Source organism: Asterias rubens, chromosome 22 (assembly GCF_902459465.1).
Source record: "Asterias rubens chromosome 22, eAstRub1.3, whole genome shotgun sequence".
Classification (NCBI taxonomy): Eukaryota; Metazoa; Echinodermata; class Asteroidea; order Forcipulatida; family Asteriidae; genus Asterias; species Asterias rubens.
The window spans coordinates 990479-1006770 of record NC_047083.1 but is presented as its reverse complement, the minus strand read 5'-3'; the positions used below and the strand labels follow the sequence as shown (position 1 = coordinate 1006770).

Here is a 16292-nt window from a genome sequence, read left to right as displayed (position 1 = left end):
TTCTTGCTCTATGGTTTGATCCCGGGAAACATTCCAGCCAGTATCCAGCCACCATTTTCACAAAATTGTTATAAAAATTAATATCAATTAAACACTTTTTTCATTTCAAAACAAATGAAAAAAGTCAAGACAGGATACAGGAACTTTTCTGTGATCCCTCCTAGTGCCTGGGGTGGATTTCACAAAGAGTTTGGACTAGTCCAAACTTAGACTAGTCATAACTTAAGACTAGTCCTAGGAGATATACAAATTGCATGGATAGTCCTAAGTTAGGACAAGTAATTGGTCCCAACTCAAGATAAGACTAGTCCTAACTCTTTGTGAAATCCACCCCTGCAGCCGATTTCACGAAACGCTAGGATCAATCCTAATTCTAGTTAGGACGAGTAACCCGTCCTAACTTGGGATGAGTTCAATGCGTCCTACGTATTTGGATACGGAACTGAACCCGTCCTAAGTCCTAAGATTAATCCTAAGTTAGGAAGAGTTTGGTGAAATTGACGGCTGGACCCATAAACCTGGACGCTATAAAAGAAAGAAAAACATTGCTACGGCCTATGTTTTTCAATTACCAGGGGATGCATGACTCGACTCCTTCTCCCCATCCAACCAAAGTTTAAGAGAAGCATCTGACAACGCTAAGCCCGGTTTTTAACTTCACGCAAATACAGATGCGCATCAAATTTGACGTGAAAGTGACGTCAAAACTCTGTTTTCGATGCGAATTCCCAAGAGAGTTGAGCAACACTCAATCTAGCAAAATATGACTAATTGCGAGTTAGTGACATCCAACATTTGCTTCGCGTTTGCAGGATGTATAAACCAGGCTTCACTTTTCAGAAAAAGTTCATGTTTATATGCTCTGTAAGAATCATGTTCCCCGTTTGGTACATCAATGATGAATACTGGTTTTCAAAACACAACTAGAGACCAGACTAGTCCATGCTTTCAGAATCCAACCAAGCAACATCCAAACAAAAGTTTTTTCTGTTGATTCCCATTGGTTTTATTTCCGACTCATTATTTATCAACTCATCCAAAATAACTTCATTTTATAACAAATAATGTTTTTTCACTATTATTATTAGAACAACTTTTTATCATTGATACAAGAGCGTTACATGTACGCACCCGGTAGTATCTGAATGAGCCATTTGCACGTTAATCTTGAATGACTTGTTTAAACACAATGTATATCTTACATCTTGAGTTCCTCAGACTATAGAGACATTTGCTATGTCAAATGTTTTGGGGCAAGCTTTGTATAGCAACCTCCAGATAAGCAGACCATGGTACCGCTGTGCCATACGCATCAATTCAGAATCATCCATAGGTGTTCACGGTCTCTTACGCAACTAAGCAAAAGCTTGCGCCTAATCATGCAACATGTATCTCGATAGTCTGAGGAATTCAAATTTGTTGTAACCAAACATTCATTGTAACAAACATTTTAAAATATGTAACATGCAAAAATGGCTTATTGGTAGCTACCAGAGTGGCTTTGACTGTTGTTATAAGAATTCACATTACTGCAGAATGCCATGTCATCTAGCCAGAGCCATAATGCAGCTCTAGCTACAAATATTCAGAAGCACTCCAGTAGTTTGCTTTTGAAAATACAAAGAGCCCTCGTGTGTCCAAAATACAAACATTGGTTTTTACAAATCTTACACACTACATGCAAATGGAGAACATAAATTAAATATCATTTAAAAGTTGAAACATTTCAGTGCATTAATTGTGAACTACAATGTATGTACAAGCAGCCAAAAGTTTGATGCAAGAATTTTAACTGTCTCTTAATGATGATTTACTTACTCTAAATGATGGTTTGTTCATAAACTGTAATTTTGTCTTGGCTTCAGTTTGGGTTTTTATATGCAGGGGTGAGAGTCATCACTTACAAAAAAGTCTTAAACTTGGATACAAATTTAAGGTATAAAATGTCGAAATGATGCCATTTCTAACACTTGGTGGGTTTTATACCTAGCTGAAAAAGAGCATACAACAAGATTTATTTATTGGTTCAAAAGTTATGACCTTTTGAAACGTAGATTACGTCACAATCTGAAAATAAACCATGTAGAAGAGAGGTCTAGTTTATTTATAAAGGCGGAGGCTCTTCTCCAATCACAAAAAGCAATGTTTTCTCTGAAGTGTGGATACGCTGATGGCTCGTCATGTTACTTTTTTTTGCAAAGAATTTTCCACAAATATCGCACACAAATGGCTTCTCTCCAGTGTGGACCAGCTTATGGCCAATCAGGTTACTTTTTCGTGAGTAGTGTTTTCCACAAACATCGCAAAGAAATGGTTTCTCCCCCGTGTGGAAACGCTGATGGCGTACCAAGTTAGGATGAACGGAGAATGATTTTCCACAGATGTCACATTTAAATGGTTTCTCTCCAGTGTGGGAACGCTGATGGCGTTTCAGATCTGATTTAGCTGAAAAAGTTTTTTCGCAAAAGCTACAGTTAAATGGTTTGGGTTTTTCTCTATGACTGTGGACTTGCTGATGCCGTGTTAAGTCACTTTTCATTGAAAAAGGTTTTCCACAAAGGTCACAAACAAATGGTTTTTCTCCAGTGTGGATACGCTGATGGCTTTTCAAGCTACTTTTGGCCGAGAAGTGTGTACCACAATGTTCACAAACAAATGGTTTTTCTCCAGTGTGGATATGCTGATGGCGTGCCAGCTTGTACTTAAGGAGGAAAGCTTTTCCACAAATATCACAAGCAAAGGGTCTCAGCCCAGTGTGGGTACCCTGATGGACTGTCAGATCATCTTTTCGTGTGAAGGCTTTTCCACAAATATCACAAACAAATGGTTTCTCTGCAGTGTGAATACGCTGATGGCGTCTCAGGACACGTTTACTTGAATAGGCTTTTCCACAAACATCACAAACAGGTGGTTTCGCTCCAGTTTCGACATCCTGATGATTGTTTGTCTGATCTTCTTTGGTCTCTCCAGTGTGGACCAGCTGATGGCGCCTCAGATCCGATTTAGCTGAAAAAGCTTTTTCACAAAAGCTACAGTTCAATGCTTTTTTTCTACCCTGACTATGGACTTTCTGATGCTGTGTCAAGTAGTTTTTCTTTGAGAAGGCTTTACCACAAAGTTCACAAACAATTTTTGTTTCTCCAATGTGGATACCCTGATGACGTGCCAGGCTGTTCTTATTTGAAAAAGCTTTACCACATACATCACAAACAAATGGTCTCTCTCCAGTGTGGATACGCTGATGGACTGTCAGGTTACCTTTTCGTAAGAAAGCTTTTCCACATTCATCACAAACAAACGATTTTTCTCCAGTGTGGATACGATGATGGTTTATCAGGACAGCTTTGAGTGAAAAGGTTTTTCCACAAAAACGACAAACAAATGGTTTCTCTCCAGGCAAATTATTCATTTTCTCCTCTTTTTTGCAAAGGTCAGAAACGTTCAATTTGGTTCCCAAGTTCACAACCAGACAACGCCTTGATTCGCTTTCTAGCAGGATGTCACTTTCTAACTTGTCCATCCTTTCATTATTGTTCATAACTCTTAGTCTTACAGACTCAGTGTCAAGCCAGGCTCTAAAGTCTGAGGAAAAGTATTGCCAGCTGTACAAATGAAAGGAAATTTAAAATAGTAATTAATATTAAAAATATTAAAAATGATGTCATCAAGGTACACTATACAAAATGGAATATGTTGGTACAGTATAAACCTAGTTTAGTTTTGATAATTTTACATGTTTTTGTAACCTGTAATCTTCTTTGTAATAAAATAAAATGTTCATCTTAGAATTTGTTGAGAATAGACCTTATGCGTTGACGTCATCCAGCTGACATCTTAGAGGTAAAACGGTGACATAACAATCGAAACAAACAGATTTGTACGCGCGGCGCACAGACTTGGCCAATGAACAACCTGCTTTTGACCTCTAGGTGAGGGCGCCCTTCTGAAATGACGTCCTGTGCATAAGGTCTATTGAATCATAGAGTAATCAACCAGTCCGGAACTGGTCAAATGGGTGACAAATAATTTTCTGGAAGCCACTTGTAAAGTTTTTTTTTTTCAATGGAAACTTGATGACTGTATTGTCATGTTTAGGTAGACAGGGACGGGTTTCACAAAGACCCGACGAAGGAGGAGGGCAACAACTACTACTAGAACTATTTCGGTTTCGTCCGGCTATCGTCTCCCGTACGGGAGACGATAGCCGGACAAAACCAGAAGTTCTAGGAGTAGGCAACAATTAACTAGTGATATTGGACCCCCTAGCCCCATTTGTGTGGGCAAGGATCTAAGGATTCAGCTATCCTTGGCCACACAAGTGGGGCTATGGACCCCCAAGTCTCTGGCAAAAAACATGATTGGTCCAGTAAATATTTAAACAAACTGCAGTCTTACTTTAACTTGTATTGTAGAATTTCTCCCCAAATTTGAACAAATGACAATGTCAAGCTATTAAGCCTTTGGTATGGTTTGGAGTTGTTGAATGTTGGTTGGATCATGGACCCTCCATCATGTCCGACCATGGTTGGATGTGGACTGTTTTCAGTTTCACGTCAAAAATGAGTGCTTGACCTTGAGAGATTTAGATGAGTTTTTGAGCTCTTGAATAATTCTGATTAATTTGAGGAGGTTCACGCAAAAATTAAATCATGACATATATATTATTATAGGCCCTAATATTTATAATACTAATAATAATTATTAAATAATGTAAATAAATGTAAACTTTAATTAACTAAGCACATTGACTCGAGTCTGACATGAGATTAATTTTTTACTGGAAACTAGTCTAGCTAGGCTAGGACTCTATCTATCAATATTATGTGATGACGTAACTAATATACACACGTCGAGTTGTATCGAAGGTCGAGTTGTCTAAACCGTCGAGTTGTCCGCCGACTGACCGCTCCATGGACTGACGAGTTGTCTTTACACAAGTGACAATACAGTCCTTCCTCTATGGAATATGATGTACAGCATATTCCCACCGTACAAAAAAAAAACGGTTCATATTTTTACGTTCTTCTTCAAATCAAAGTCAACTGATTACGCCTATCAACGAGTAGAAACCACGGTTTTAAAATTTTTAAAGTTATGCACTTCATTGTAAAATATAACTTACCATTCTTGTCGACAGACGTGTGAAAAATACAAGTTTTCAAGTCCACCAATCACTTTCTCGACGCACACACAAAAAGAACGTTCTAATCAATTGAGCTCTTTGCAGCAGCGCCCTCTATGCATTTCTGCGTTTAGTGAGAAATTAATAAAAGGGGCGGAGACAGTGCATACGCCCAATGGGTAACTTTTGTGTTATGAATCGATTTAAAACATCGGGAACATTTTGTTTGAGGATGGTACATAATATGTACAGGAAAAAACACCATCCGATGATGATATATCCTGGTGGAGACTCTGGAGTTTGGAAAATACATGCAGTTTTTATCTTTGAGCCAACAATTTTACTTGACAGATTTTTGACAAAGCTGTTTGTGTTTAGTGCATAATTATTTCTTAATTATGTGGACTCCCATCTAAAGGCCTGAGGTTCTTTACAACTGACCAATAAAGAGTGCTAGAAAAACAAAACAATGAAGGCTGATAATGACATTGCATTGTCCACTAAAACTTCAAATTCATCATTACATCGTAAACTCTTTAAGTTGATTTCTATACCTTACTCTGTGTCACGTTCCCTGTATGCTATAAGTGATGAGTACTGGTTTTCAAATCACAAAATAGAGACCAGAGGGCACATTTTCAAAGAGCTGCTTAGCACAAAAAATGTCCTTAGCATGACATTCCTTCCTTGATAAAAACAAAATTACCCATCAAATTTCTATATGTTGCATATCTGTGGGAAATTTGGTTGGTAATTCTTTTTTTATCAAGGAAGAAATTTCATGCTAGGCAAACTTTTGTGTGCTTAGCAGCTCTTTGAAATTGGGGCAAGCAAGATTAGTCTTCCCTTCCCACCTCATACTGAGGTTTGTCTAAATCATCAAAACAAATCAAAGTCCGAACAAAGGTCAGTCCTGATCCTATTGTTTTTATTTCTGTCTCCTTTGTCAAAATTACTGACATCTTTTATATTACAAATAATTTCTCTTCAAAACAAATCCTCACAGGATAACTAGACTACTATTGTTTTTGGTTCACTCAAAAAAGTATTTCTAGTACAAAAGTTAAATTGCTACAAATGTTATCAGTTAAAACGACACATCAAATTACCCGAAAGCACTTAAAGCTAAACTAAAATACAAGTTAACACAAATAACACAGTACTCCTTTAAAAAAAGAAAAGAAAACAGATTTAGTTATTGCAAACCGCTTACCCTTAACCAAAATGACATTTTACATTTATAAAGCAAATAAAAGTTTAAGGCTTGATGTTTTGACCCTTGCAGAGGTTTGTGTCCTAGCTCTCTAGTTTCAGTAGTCTTGAAGTCAAGACGGTAATTGTTTAGCGCGGAGTGGTTACGGGGACGGTACACACACCCTCGATCCCAGTATGTGTGTGAGTCAGTCGCAACATGTGTTTGGGGGGAGGGGGGGGGGGCAGTGATAATTTCTTGTCATCAAGTCTATTGTTTCAGCTACTTTTCTCACTCTTCCCTTGTGCTTCCAAATTCCTACTAGATGTACATGTAGACTGTAGCCGTCAGTTCGGACAGGCCTTTAGATAAAACTACCATCAAAAAGCACAGAAATTCATTGAAAGCGCCCTCATGGGGTCAAAAATACAGTCAATGGTTTCCACAAATCTTACACACTACATATAAAAATAGAGCTCATTAAAATAAAGTCACACATGATTTCACTTAAAGGCAGTGGACACTATTGGTTATTACTGAATATATTTGTTGGCATAAAAACCTACTTGGTAACGAGCAATTGAGAGTTTCTAGTATAAATCTTTGTGAGAAACGGCTCCCTGTGAAGAAACGTATTTTTCGAGAAAGAAGTTATTTTCCACAAATTTGATTTAAAGACCACTGAAAGCACAAAGCTTACTGTGACAAGCATTTTGTTTGAAACTTCGATGACCACTTGAGTTCAAATTTTCACAGGTTTGTTATTTTGTGTATAATGTTGAGATACACCATGTGAGAAGACTGGTCTTTGACAATTACCAAAAGGGTGTCCAGTGTGTTTAAGAAAATGTGATGTGATCAAGCTAAATGAGTCTTTGAAATACAGGCCAACACAGTTTAAACTGAGAAAGAAAAAAATGTACAGTTAGGCCTAAATGACAAAATTATTATTTTATACCAAAACCTAATACATATTTAAAAAAAAGGGTTAAAATTAACAAATAATGAAAAGGTGTTGATGTGGTCAATTAACAGTGACTTCAAAACCTCTTTTCCCAGTTTAATTCACTTGCACATCTAGATTGTCTACAACTTTAGTAACCAAAAGTGGTATCAGCACAGGGTTTAAACGAATTAAAGCATAGATTATGCCATTTTGTTGAAATGTATCAACAAACAAAAAATTACTGTGGTCAACAAACACCTTTTTTTATTTGATCGGATCAAAACTTTGCTTCTGTTTGGATCCTTTGCTGGTCTTCATTGTGTTTTAATGTGTAAAAGCTTTTAAAGTCACAAAGACATTATCTCTCCCCAGTGAAAAAATAATACAGTATTTGTTCACGAAAGGTTTGACTTCGGTATGAACTCTCCTTTGTGGTCGTCAAGAGAAGGCTTTTCCACAAATGTCACATCGAACAAAAAGACTCTCTTGACTGTATTGGATTTTTTTTTTTTTTTTTTTAACTCAAAGAAAATATCAATATGACAATATTTCTGGACAATAATGGCCTCCTGACTGGTTGGTAGTTGCAACAATTCTTCCTGTAAAAGCTTAGCCCACAAATGTCAAAAATTGTCTCTGTTTTGGGGTTGCCTTTTAAGTTTCCTGAAATTCTTAAATTGTGAGTTACGGTCTGCTAAAGGGGTTTCCAGAAAATGTCAGAAAGAAATTATCTCTCAGAAGTGTAGACTTGTGAATAAATTTTATTTATACAACAACCAAAAACTTGGATTTGACACCATTATCCAATCTCAGAGTTCTGTGTGTCTATGCCGAATTTCTGCACTAGCCTTGTAAGCGTAGAATGCCTAGTAATGTTTAGTACACATGCGCAGAAGCCAAAAATCGCCACTAGCTGCTTGTGAAATACGCTTGCATGTATACAAAATTCTCTGCTTCCATTAGCGCTGGTTCTGTGCTAACGGCAAGCAGAGCCATGAAATTGGACCCAGGTGTGGACAAGCTGCTGATGACATGTTAGGTTACACTATCAACAAGAAAAGGTTTCTCCACTAAATGGTCAAAATCATAATGTTTTCTTTCTAGTGTGGACACGCCGATGAGACCCCAAGTAACCACTAGTTGCCAACCCTCTTCCACAAACGTCACAACAACAGAGACCATAATTTTTTTTATTTAACAAAAATTATGGTCTCTTTTTAGCGTGGATTTTGTGATGGGTGTTCCTGGAAATTTTACTTCCAAAACATTTCCCACAAATTTCACAAGCAAAAGCTTTCTCTTCACTGTGGACACGCTCTTGATGGGCGATTACATAAGCTTGTGTTTTGAAGAATTGTCCACAAACATCACAATCAAAAGGCTTCTCTTCTGTGTGGACACGCTGATGATTTACCAGAGCATCTTGCCGTGAAAAAGCTTTTCCACAAACATCGCAACCAAATGGTTTCTCTCCAGTGTGGATACGCTGATGGCGTCTTAGATGTAATTTTATCGAGAAGGCTTTACCACAAACGTCGCAGTCAAATGGTTTTTCTCCAGTGTGGACAAGCTGATGGGTGTTCAAGGAACCACTTTGTCTGAAAGCTTTTCCACAAACATTACAAATATATGGTTTCTCTCCAGTGTGGATATGCTGATGTATTCTCAAAGCTTTAGATTCAGCGAATGCTTTTCCACAAACATCACAACTAAACAGTTTCTCTCCAGTGCGAACACGCTGATGTCTAACAAGTTGGGTTTTATCAGCAAAACATTTCCCACAAATTTCACAAGCAAAACCTTTCTCTTCACTGTGGACACGCTCTTGATGGGCGATTACATAAGCTTGTGTTTTGAAGAATTGTCCACAAACATCACAATCAAAAGGCTTCTCTTCTGTGTGGACACGCTGATGAGAGATCAAATTACCTTTGATTGGGAAGGCTTTTCCGCAAACGTTACAACAATATGGTTTCTCTCCGGTGTGAAGACGCAGATGGATGTCCCTGTAACTTTTACTCCCGAAACATTTCCCACAAAATTCACAAGCAAAATCTTTCTCTCCATTGTGGACTAGCTGCTGATGGGTGGTCACATAAGCTTTACATTTGAAGAATTGTCCACAAAGATCACAACCAAATGGTTTCTCTCCAGTGTGGACACGCTGATGATTTACCAGAGCATCTTGCCGTGGAAAAGCTTTTCCACAAACATCGCAACCAAATGGTTTCTCTCCAGTGTGGATACGCTGATGGCGTCTTAGATGTAATTTTATCGAGAAGGCTTTACCACAAACGTCGCAGTCAAATGGTTTTTCTCCAGTGTGGACAAGCTGATGGGTGTTCAAGGAACCACTTTGTCTGAAAGCTTTTCCACAAACATTACAAATATATGGTTTCTCTCCAGTGTGGATACGCTGATGTATTCTCAAAGCTTTAGATTCAGCGAATGCTTTTCCACAAACATCACAACTAAACAGTTTCTCTCCAGTGCGAACACGCTGATGTCTAACAAGTTGGATTTTTTCAGCAAAGGATTTGCCACAAGTAACACAAACAAACGGTTTCTCTGAAGTATGGTTACGCGTATGATGAAGTTGCAGGTTACCTTTCGTCGCAAAACCTTGTCCACAAAGATCACAAGCATACGGTCTCTCTCCAGTGTGAACACGACGATGGGTTGTCACATGAGATTTTACCGCGAAGGCTTTTCCACATATGTCACAGTCAAATGGTTTCTCTCCAGTGTGGACACGTTGATGAACTGTCACTGACCCTTTCGATGCGAAGCTTTTACCACAAACTTCACAGTCAAATGGTTTCGCTTTAGTGTGGACACGCTGATGGGTGATCAGTTTGGATTCATATGAGAAGGCTTTTCCACAAACATCACAAACAAATTCTTTTCCAGTCTCCATATTTTTCAAAACTGAAGTCGTCAATAGTCGACAAATTTTCCAGAAATGGCCCCAAAAATTTAAAACCTTTTTTCTTGCTGTTAAGCAATTTTAGGTTTGAAACTTTCAGTCAGTTTTTATTTTGGAGGGGCAGGGAAATACCTGTCTGCCCAAATTTCCTAAAAATCCGTCACAGTAATCCCATAAATGCAATTAAAAAGCAGGGAGAATAAGATCTCTATCATATCATGTCTATCTGAGACCGTGAAGATATGCTGACAGAACAGTGATGAGATTGGGAGAGGAGTGAAAAGCTCTACATCAGTGAAGTCCACTGTGTGCGTATGCCACTCAGCATAATAGCACACCCAGCCCAGGATTGTTTCTATTAATTTGTGTACTCTCACCACGGAGTTCCCTCAATGGTACCAGAGATCATCCAGAGATCATCCACTGATCCACCACGAAGCTCAAACCGGACGGTGTAACTTGGCACTTAATATTTATAGTCGCACCTTGCTCTGAAACAAGACGAGTGAATGTAGGAAATATCTAACCGTTTTCCTCTCCCCGGTCTACTTGGGTCACCACGTGTACTTTACGTACCTTTAGTGTCTTTTATTGTTTTAGCAGGATGATGGTCGGCCGGCGATCAACGGCGCTGTAGGATCGACTGAAATATTGCTTGTCATGTCGGTCATGAATGTGTTCCCAGCATAGAAGGGGAAACTGCTCCGACTACAAAATGCAAGTCAAAACACACCACTCCCGCCAAAACATTATAAACCATTGAGTCACACAGGGTCGATAATCCAATTAAAATCCTCTGTACGTATGTGGATAAGCTCGCATAGAAGTTGGTACTATAATACAATGCATGCAAATGAACTGGCGTAAAGTAATAGAGGTTTAGTAGTAAGCACTTTGTGCATTATTGATAGCTCTATGACTTTTTGTGCGGCGAGGGATCGGGGGGGGGGGGGGGGGGTGCATTAAGAGTCCTTAGCAACAACCGGAAGACGAAGAAGAAAAGAGCGTCAACGAAATATCCGGGGGGGGGGGGGGGTGCCAAAGACAACCATCAAAGAAAGGAAATTTAAAAGACCCCTTTTAAAAGCTACCTATTGCATGCATAAAGTGGAACCATTCAGAAACCGCTGATGCCGCCATGAACGCCTTGAAGACAGGCAAACACCCCCAATGGGGCGAGGTGCACCCGCCGCTACCAATAAATCAACTCGCAAATAGTAAATAATGCAAAATGCTAAAAAAAAAAACTTTGGACATAAAAATATACACACTTTAAAAGTTTTTGGAAGAAATTGAACGTTTGTCCCTGCTCAAAATTATATGGGGAACATTGCTCCAAAAAAAAACCAAAAACACAAATTTACAAAAAACATAAAGACCATTTGTTTTTTGCTAATGATATTCTGATTTATTAGCAAAAATATCAAGTAAAAATACAAGTCACATGTGGAAGGTTCAACCGAAAACAGTGTTGATTTGCTGAGAACACAGAGAGAAAAAAGTCCCGGTATTTTCATATTTAGCAAGGTAAAAGAGTGTACAAACTGCATCAGTAGCCACAGCATTAATGCCTGGACCTCAATCCTCAGAAATCTGAAAAAGAATTCATGCATGAATTGTTTCTCAGATTCAAATAAAGTATAAGAATAAGAAATGTTTTCAAGATTTCTAATCAATGGGAAATTTAGGATGAGATCAAGTGTGCATTTGGCAGCCAGCCGCAACTACCCATGACCACTGAGCACAACCCGACATAAAAAACGTGTAAATTTTCCAGTAGGAAAACCCATCTTGACCATTTAACATCTTGGATCTTGTTGTACTCCAATCCAATTAAGTGTAATCAAACTGAGACTGAAAGAACAAAGAGTCTGGTTCTTTTTTTGTGAAATGAGTATTATCATTTATTACTGGTACTGAATACCGGAAACATGGCAAAGATTGTGGCAGAAATTAAGTTTAGTGACAGAGGGCAAATTTTTCTGCACCATAGACTTTGTTTTGTTTACAAAAAACAACACTTTGTAGTATTTAGTAAAAATTTAAAACTGTGAAGATTAAGTCTACTAATGATAGCAAAATACTACTAAGCAATTCATGAAGAATGACATATAAAAACATGTGTAATAATAAAATAGATGCATCACTCTGCAACCAGTTTAAAGAAAAAAATCAAAACTAAATAAAGACATATTATGTTGGTTCTTTTAAACACAAAGGTTACTGTTTCAATGGCTGATAAATTTAGAACGTCTTGCAAAGATGTAGGCATATAACTCAGAGTTTACAAGCAAGAACTTTGGGCAAATACCACAGCTGGTGCGGTCTTGATGTTTCATTCCAGACTTATACTCTGCTCGTCTTCAGGAGAAGTAGATTCAACTGTTCAAAACAATTGAGACCACACAGGCTCTTTTCAGACCACACACTCCTCTCGAAAGAGGCTAAACTTATGGTTGTATAAGCCTGCAAGTTTACTAGTTATAGTAATTTCTATGCACACCATGCATAGATTCAAGCATCATCATTTCTGTTTAAATTGTCGCTTAAAGGCACTGAACACTATTGGTAATTACTCAAAATAATGGTGGCATTAAAATTTACTTTGTAACAAGCAATGGAGAGCTGTTGATAAAAGTTTGTGACAACAGCTAAAAGCTGTTTATTATGCATCTGAAAGCACACAAAGTTCTGTAATGTTTTTTGTCTTCTTTCATTATTCTCTAGCAACTTACTTTGATGCCCAATTGAATCAAAATTTTCACAGATTTGTTATTTTTATGCATTTCATATGTTAGGATACACCAAGTGAGAATACTGGTCTTTTTGACAATTACCAATAGTTTCCAGTGCCTTTAAAGGAAGCTTTCGAACATTATTTGCTTCAAACTGTGTGAGTTTGATGTAAATCTGTGGACATTGTGTTTTGTGTCCTACAAAAAGTACCCAGCCGTTGATTTCACCAAACTCTTCCTAACTTAGGATTAATCTTAGGACTGAGGATGAGTTAAGTTCCCAATCCATAGACGCTACGACGCATTGAACCCATCCAAAGTTAGGACGAGTTACTTGTCCTAACTCAAGATAGGATTAATCCTAGCGTTTCGTGAAACCAGCTGCAGACCCTTTAAAACGAAGGGTTTCTCTCAAGAGTGGATGCTCTCTGCATAGAATGATTTGATGAGTTAGAAGCCTATCCTACAAATGTCACAAACAATGGTTTGGCTGCAGTATGCATACGCTGATGAACAGTTAACTGGCCATTGCGTTTAAAAGCTTTTCCACATGTGTTACAAACAAACCGCTTCATTTCCGTGTGGACAAGCTGATGGGTGGTTAGGTTAGTCTTATTTAAGAAGGCTTTTCCGCAAAGGTCACAAACGAATCTTTTCTCTCCAGTGTGTATTCGCTGATGAATTGTTAAATGGCCTTTACGTTTGAAGGCTTTTCCACAAATATTACAAGCAAAACGCTTCAGTTCAGAATGGACAAGTTGATGGGCAATAAGGTTCGGTTTATTTGAGAAGTTTTTCCTGCAAACATTACAAACAAATGGTCTCTCTCCAGTGTGAAATCTCTGGTGATTTTTTAAATCTCCTTTTTGTTTGTAACTATTTCCGCAAATATCACAAACGAAGGGTCTCTCTGCAGTGTGCACGCCTTGATGATGGTTCGTCAAGTGATGTTTATGCGTGAAAGCTTTCCCGCAAATATCACAAACAAAAGATTTCTCTCCAGTGTGGACACTTTGATGGATTGTCCTTTGCCCTTTGCGCTTAAAGGCTTTCCCACAAACGTCACAAACAAATGGTTTCTCTTCAGTGTGGACATCCTTATGACTAGTAAGGGTCTTCTTACGTGAAAAGGCTTTTCCACACACGTCACATGCGAATGGTTTCTCTCCAATGTGGGCACGCTGATGACCGGTCAGGGTATGTTTATGAGAGAAAGCTCTTCCACAAATGTCACAAACAAATGGTTTCTCTCCAGTGTGGACCAGCTGATGAGTGCTTAGGTTCTTTTTTTGTGAAAAATCTTTGCCACAAATATTGCAAACAAATGGTTTCTCGCCCGTGTGGACTCGCTGATGATATGTCAAGCTGTGTTTTTGTGAGAAGGCTTTTCCACAAAGATCACAGGCAAATGGTTTCTCTCCAGTGTGGACACGCTGGTGATTGGTCATTTGAACTTGACGCTGAAAGGATTTGCCACAAATATCACAAACAAAAGATTTCTCTTTTGGACGTTCTTCCGTTTGATGCTTCATCTTTTCTATGTTTTGAACGTCCTGTTTTAAAAAGAAAAAAATCAGAAAGCAAATCTTTTAATTGCACTTTTTAAGGTTTAAAATTAACTACCCTTCCAATCACAAAAATATTTGTACTCTTACGTAAATACCCCCTTCATAGAATGGTTGGTCTGATCATTCAGATTCGTCAACTGTTGCGCTTCATGTGTAGCCTCAAGTGTTTCTAGTGGCACTAGCTAGAGCAAGCAGCGACCACTTTCATTCAACCATGACCTTAGTCAAATGGTTTTTTTTAAATGATTTTGAGACTAATGTCTGTGCCACAGTCCCTGTAGTACATTCTGACAACCCTTGGCCCATTTATGGTAGAACGTCAGTCAGTGCCTGGGCTAGGGGCTGCTGTAATCTGCATTTTTGTTGCTGAAATGTTGACATGTGGTCGTACTATAACTACAGAAGAGCCCCTAGACTTGTGGACAAGTCGTTTTGCCACGGTGAGACAGTCGAGTTGTGGCGGTGCTCTCGCAAGAGCTGGATGCCGGCTTCTACTCCCCATTAAATGGGACTGTAGTCGTGAGAGCAGTAGGCACACAGGGTCAGCAGTCTTGTGGGAATCGCGGGGAGATTCGGAATAGAGTTGGAACGCTATCAGCAGGAACAGAAATTTAACAACCTGTCCACAAGACTCAAGTCCACGAGGAATACGTAGCCCAGGTCTGAGGTTTTGACTCCTCCGTTGCAGAGTGTGACACTGACTGACGACAATTACGTCCTTTCCCAGCAGGGCTAGACTCTAGAGGGATACGTTATCGCAACTTTATAGTTTCTAGAAGTACACAACCATCATCCCCTCATATTTCTCTATTTTATGGAACCTGGTGATTTCTAGACCCAGTAAGTAACTGGGGCGCTGTACTCCTTTTTTCGAAATTTTGACATTCTCTGTCTGTCAGTGTCGTACCAACTAGTTCGACGGAGAATGTCAAATTTTCGAAAAAAGGAGTACAGCGCCCCAGTTACTGGGTCTAGGTGATTTCCATCCCCATGCATAACTACATATTTTCTACCTCCACATTACAAACAATGAATGATGACAAAATAATGAACAATTACTGAACAAAAACAAAAGAGAATCAATCATTTTCATCCCATACAATTTAATTACAATGACAGTTTATCATCAACGACTTAATTATTACTGGGTAGAGGCCTGGCAAACCTAGACAATATGAAATCTATAGACACGATAAAATAAAGAAAAACTGTACGTACCCCTTCAACAACAGACGAGTTCACTTCATCACATTTTCGACTCGTTTTTATATCGTCTTCTTCCATTTTCCCCGGTGCATGTTTTTGTATGCGCGGCGAGCTAGCGATGGAGATGTCACTGTGTTTTTGTCATTTTTTTTGTAGACTGCACACACGCGCCCTCTACGGTCCAACAGGCGAGGGCGGGGCGGGGTCGAAGGGGGGGGGGGGTAGGATTAGGGATAGGGCATGGAGGAATAAATAGGGTTAGGATTGACAATTGTGGGTGGGGGAAGGTTGGGGTTGGGTTAGGGTAAACAACATTCCTCCTCCCCTTTCACCTTGGATGAACCCAACCACGGCGAGAGCACGTAATGCGTATATGCCTCCTATGCAATACTATCCAGAGGACATTATTGCATATATTGCATATGCAATAACGTCCGCCGGATGGTTTTGCATATATGCCTCCTATGCAATACTATCCGGAGGACATTATTGCATATGCAATAATGTCCGCCGGATGGTTTTGCATATGCAATCGTGTCCACCCGAACGCTGCTGCAAGATCAATTGTGTCCGCCCGGACACATTTGCGTATGCAGT

At 39.0% G+C, this 16292-nt stretch overlaps 2 protein-coding genes across 2 annotated transcripts; both read right to left on the bottom strand.

The window, feature by feature from the left end:
- Window positions 1–1065: 1065 nt before the first annotated feature.
- LOC117305385 (zinc finger protein 585A-like) lies at window positions 1066–11031 on the bottom strand. The gene is made up of 4 exons (XM_033790256.1): window positions 8467–11031; window positions 5564–5575; window positions 5123–5204; window positions 1066–3602 (listed from the first exon to the last, which is right to left on the bottom strand). The coding sequence occupies exons 1-4, from the start codon at window positions 10175–10177 to the stop codon at window positions 2105–2107; spliced, it is 3303 nt and encodes a 1100-aa protein (XP_033646147.1). The 5' UTR covers window positions 10178–11031; the 3' UTR covers window positions 1066–2104.
- Window positions 11032–13234: 2203 nt separating this feature from the next.
- LOC117305162 (zinc finger protein OZF-like) lies at window positions 13235–15826 on the bottom strand. The gene is made up of 2 exons (XM_033789960.1): window positions 15708–15826; window positions 13235–14474 (listed from the first exon to the last, which is right to left on the bottom strand). The coding sequence occupies exons 1-2, from the start codon at window positions 15771–15773 to the stop codon at window positions 13380–13382; spliced, it is 1161 nt and encodes a 386-aa protein (XP_033645851.1). The 5' UTR covers window positions 15774–15826; the 3' UTR covers window positions 13235–13379.
- Window positions 15827–16292: the final 466 nt, after the last annotated feature.